The 3,658-nt window shown below is 44.3% G+C and overlaps 1 protein-coding gene across 3 annotated transcripts; it reads right to left on the bottom strand.

Annotated features, from left to right (window-relative positions):
- Nucleotides 1-675: 675 nt before the first annotated feature.
- Nucleotides 676-2,674, bottom strand: LOC120730413. Of its 3 annotated transcripts, XM_040026808.1 has the most exons (3): nucleotides 2,503-2,674; nucleotides 1,986-2,268; nucleotides 676-1,804 (listed from the first exon to the last, which is right to left on the bottom strand). In XM_040026808.1, the coding sequence occupies exons 1-3, from the start codon at nucleotides 2,586-2,588 to the stop codon at nucleotides 1,160-1,162; spliced, it is 1,014 nt and encodes a 337-aa protein (XP_039882742.1). In that variant the 5' UTR covers nucleotides 2,589-2,674; the 3' UTR covers nucleotides 676-1,159. The 3 variants fall into 3 exon arrangements, with proteins under 3 accessions (XP_039882742.1, XP_039882741.1, XP_039882743.1); XM_040026807.1 differs by having other exon boundaries at nucleotides 1,986-2,674; XM_040026809.1 differs by lacking the exon at nucleotides 1,986-2,268 and having other exon boundaries at nucleotides 676-1,833; nucleotides 2,354-2,674.
- Nucleotides 2,675-3,658: the final 984 nt, after the last annotated feature.

Raw genomic sequence — 3,658 nt, 5'->3', positions numbered from 1 at the left:
ACGCTCATCTCAACGCTTCAATCAGGACTTCAGAAACCAGTGGGTGACATCACAGAAGGTCTGCCCATCTTTTATATTGTCTATGATTCCCATCAGAGGAACTACACCAAACTTGCAGTTCTTCTAATGTACATCAGAAGCTAGGATAGGGTTAAGGCTAACCCCTTTTCCCTTTTGATAAAGCATCTAAATATTTGACATGATGTCAGTGTCAAAAAAAATGACTGAAGATACCCTTTAGTTTGGTTTAATGAGCGCAGATATATTATATATACTAAAAATAGTGTTAAAGAAATAGTGTTTGTGTTAAAGAAACATGACTACACACGTAACGAGCCTCTAAAGGTATGACCTAAGTATTTTACACCCAATTCAGAGTTTTTCTGGAAGCAGCATAGCGATCAGTGTGATTAATAAAAGTCAGAATGAGGCATCGTGGTGTCCCACAGGGATCTATGATCGGTCCTCTGGGGAGCCGTGTGTAGGAATGGTACCTTACTCAGGGGTACCACAGCTGTACCCCTGAGCAAGGGGTACAGCTGATTCGAACCCCTGACCTTCCGATCATGGGGCCACCACTCTACCTACTGAGCTATCCACATTTCCATTGCTCGTTTCCATCTGTGTTTCCTCCTCCAGACTAACTCACCTCTTTAAACTGTATTAAGGCTTACAGTTTTTGCCCACTGCTTGAACACATTTTGCAAAACTCCGCTCTCTGTGCCAAAACTGTACACACAAGTACACATGACACAACACTGGGAAATATACCATTCACATCTGTGCCAAATTGAAACTCTACTCCCAAAACCTAAACTCTGCTGTCAAAACCTGACATTCCTTTGTCAAAATGTAACTCTGTTGACAAAATGACACATACTTGCATCATATGCAAACACTGACAGATCAGGGGGAACACACTAGTCTTCTTCATATAAAACACTGCAGTCCTTGATTTCCATTGTTTATTCAGAAGGCACATTTACAGGAGACACATTTCCAAACAACCAAAAACGCAAATAGACCTACTCAATATTGTACATTGCAGTACCATGAATTCAGATAAAGCAAAAAAAACAACAACAACACAATAATACTGCAATAGAAAAAACACTATACTGTAAACACAAAAAACCATGACAATTGTGCATAAGTGGGCTCATGGATCCCGCCGTCTGTTGGGGTCTGGCCACAGGACCTCATCAACATCGCAAGCAATGTCCTCTCCCGCTAGGCACCGGGGAAAATATCCTCTTGCATGTCGAAACCATCCATGGATTGCTGTCACCTGAATGTCGCCGCAGGCCTGTTCCATTGCCTGCAGAAGAGGCATGCGGGCATGTGGTTGGCGGTCATATACTCGCCATCTCCAAGCCGAAAAAAATTCCTCTATAGGGTTCAAAAATGGTGAGTAAGGGGGCAAGTATACCACTTCAAATTGATTGTGGTTGGAGAACCAGGCCTGGACCAGAGCAGCCCGATGGAAACTGACATTATCCCATATCACCACAAACCTGGGCTGATCTGGTCTGTTCTGTACAACTATATCATGGAGAGCATCTAGAAATGTGAGTATGTGTTGGCTATTGTATGGACCTAGTATTGCATGATGGTGCAGAAGCCCTCGAAGGCATATGGCGGCACATAATGTGATGTTTCCCCCGCGCTGCCCTGGGACGTGCACAATTGCCCTTTGGCCAATTACATTACGACCCCGTCGTCTTGTTTTGCTCAGGTCGAATCCAGCTTCATCAATGAAAATGTATTCATGAGGCTGTGCAGCTCCATCCATGGCCAAGATTCTCTGAAAAAAAGGGGAACATATCACTGTACTACAGTGCTACACATACAGCACCCTCACCCCATCACACAGGTACCTGTGTAGCTCTCAGAATAGATCCATGTGGTACTGATATGGTACATATTCAGCTGCTACTGGACTTCACCAATACTCTATTGTAAATGTAAGGGACAGTTACACGTACCCGTACATATTCAGCTCGAAGTCCTTTGACCCTGTCACTGTTCCTCTCGAATGGGACTCTGTAGAGCTGCTTCATGGTGATGCTGTGTTTACCCAAGATGCGTCTGATGGTGGTGATGCTCACATGGTCTATGTTGCTGAACACTCGCCTGTCTGCAAGTATTTTCCGTCGTAGCTGGTGGAGACGGATGGCATTGTCTGCCCTCACTAGGTCCACAACGGCAAGTTCCTGCTGTTGTGTGAACAGGCGTTGCCGTCCTCCCCCAGAAGGTCTTCGAGTCATTCTGGAGAAATACAACCACATATTGTCATCGGTTTGCTTATTTTTCTTACAGTACTTTACTGTATGTACTGTGTCATCCACTGTACAACACTGTACTTCAATATAAGGAATCAGCCACTTTGGCTGCAAAAGGAGCATTAGCACCCCGTACACTTGATATGGTAATGTGATATACTGTAGAACAGTGCTATAAAACCATCTGAGTAGAGCAGAAGGTATGGAGGTGAAGACATACCTGTTTTCTAGTCGGAATGTTCGTATTACAGATGCCACTGTGAAGCGGCTTAGATGTGGGTGGACTCTCTGCCCAGCTTCCCTCATAGTCAGGCCATGGTTGATGACATGGTCCACCAAAGTTGCTCTTATTTCATCAGAAATATGGGTCCGTGCATGGCCTCTTCGGCCTCCTCCTCTTCCTCCTCCTCCTCTACCTCTTCCTCTTCCTCTTCCTCTTGCTCTCCCTCCATCCATGCTTGCAAAGTTCTTGAAATGGCTACGCTGAGGGCTTTTTGTAGTTGGCTAATTGGTGTTCGGTTTTGCAAGTAAGTTCCTTCAGGTGTGTATTTGAGTGGTTGCAATTACCCGATGTGTTTTGTATTTTGGATACATGTGTTTTCCGAATGGCACCCTGAAATTTCATTTTGTGAGCGAAGTGTCTTATGTATGAAATGGAGTGTAGCATGCAGGACCATGTGTGTTGCATAAAGGAGTAGGTGTGTTGCATAATTGGACCTGGGGTGCAAAGCAGCGCTTTTGTTTAAGGTAGGGGTACATGTGTTTGAGGTATGGTAACAAAAGCTTCAAGTTGTGTTACTTTAGTCTAGGCATGGGTTCATGGTGTTCAAGCAACGGGCAAAAACTGTAACGTTAGCATCATTAGGGTCGTGGCCTTGTGGACTGACAGTTCGATGGTGGCAACCAGTGTTGCACGTAATGCGTTACAATGTAATGTGTTCCTGTAATCATTTGTTGTGGAAGTTTTCCATTAAATAAAGCCTGCAGACGAGCGGTGAGCAGTCGCTAACATTCTTTAATCAAAACACAAAGAACAGACAACAAAGTTGGTGGAGAGCCTGCATGACCGCGGGGCAGACGGTCAGCAGAGTCTCCCGAGCCTAACATGACTCTCAGTTAAATACCTTCTTCAGGAACAAAAGGCAGTACACAGCTGTTTCACACCTTAAGGTTCACACTCCCAGAATCCTCGAAGAGACAAAAGATTCTTCCTGAGGAGTTGTCTGCTTCCCCCCAACTTCCTTACTAGACCCCCACCATTTGTCTTATAGTATGATTGTGAGACATGCTATAATCCAGTGGCACCAAGGCATTATACAATAAAATAATGTGATTAATACATAAGTAAAAGAAATTCCTATACACATATTACATTT

Source organism: Simochromis diagramma, unplaced genomic scaffold, assembly GCF_900408965.1.
Source record: "Simochromis diagramma unplaced genomic scaffold, fSimDia1.1 OVJJ01000293.1, whole genome shotgun sequence".
NCBI classification, from domain to species: domain Eukaryota; kingdom Metazoa; phylum Chordata; class Actinopteri; order Cichliformes; family Cichlidae; genus Simochromis; species Simochromis diagramma.
This window is presented reverse-complemented; position numbering and strand designations above follow the sequence as displayed.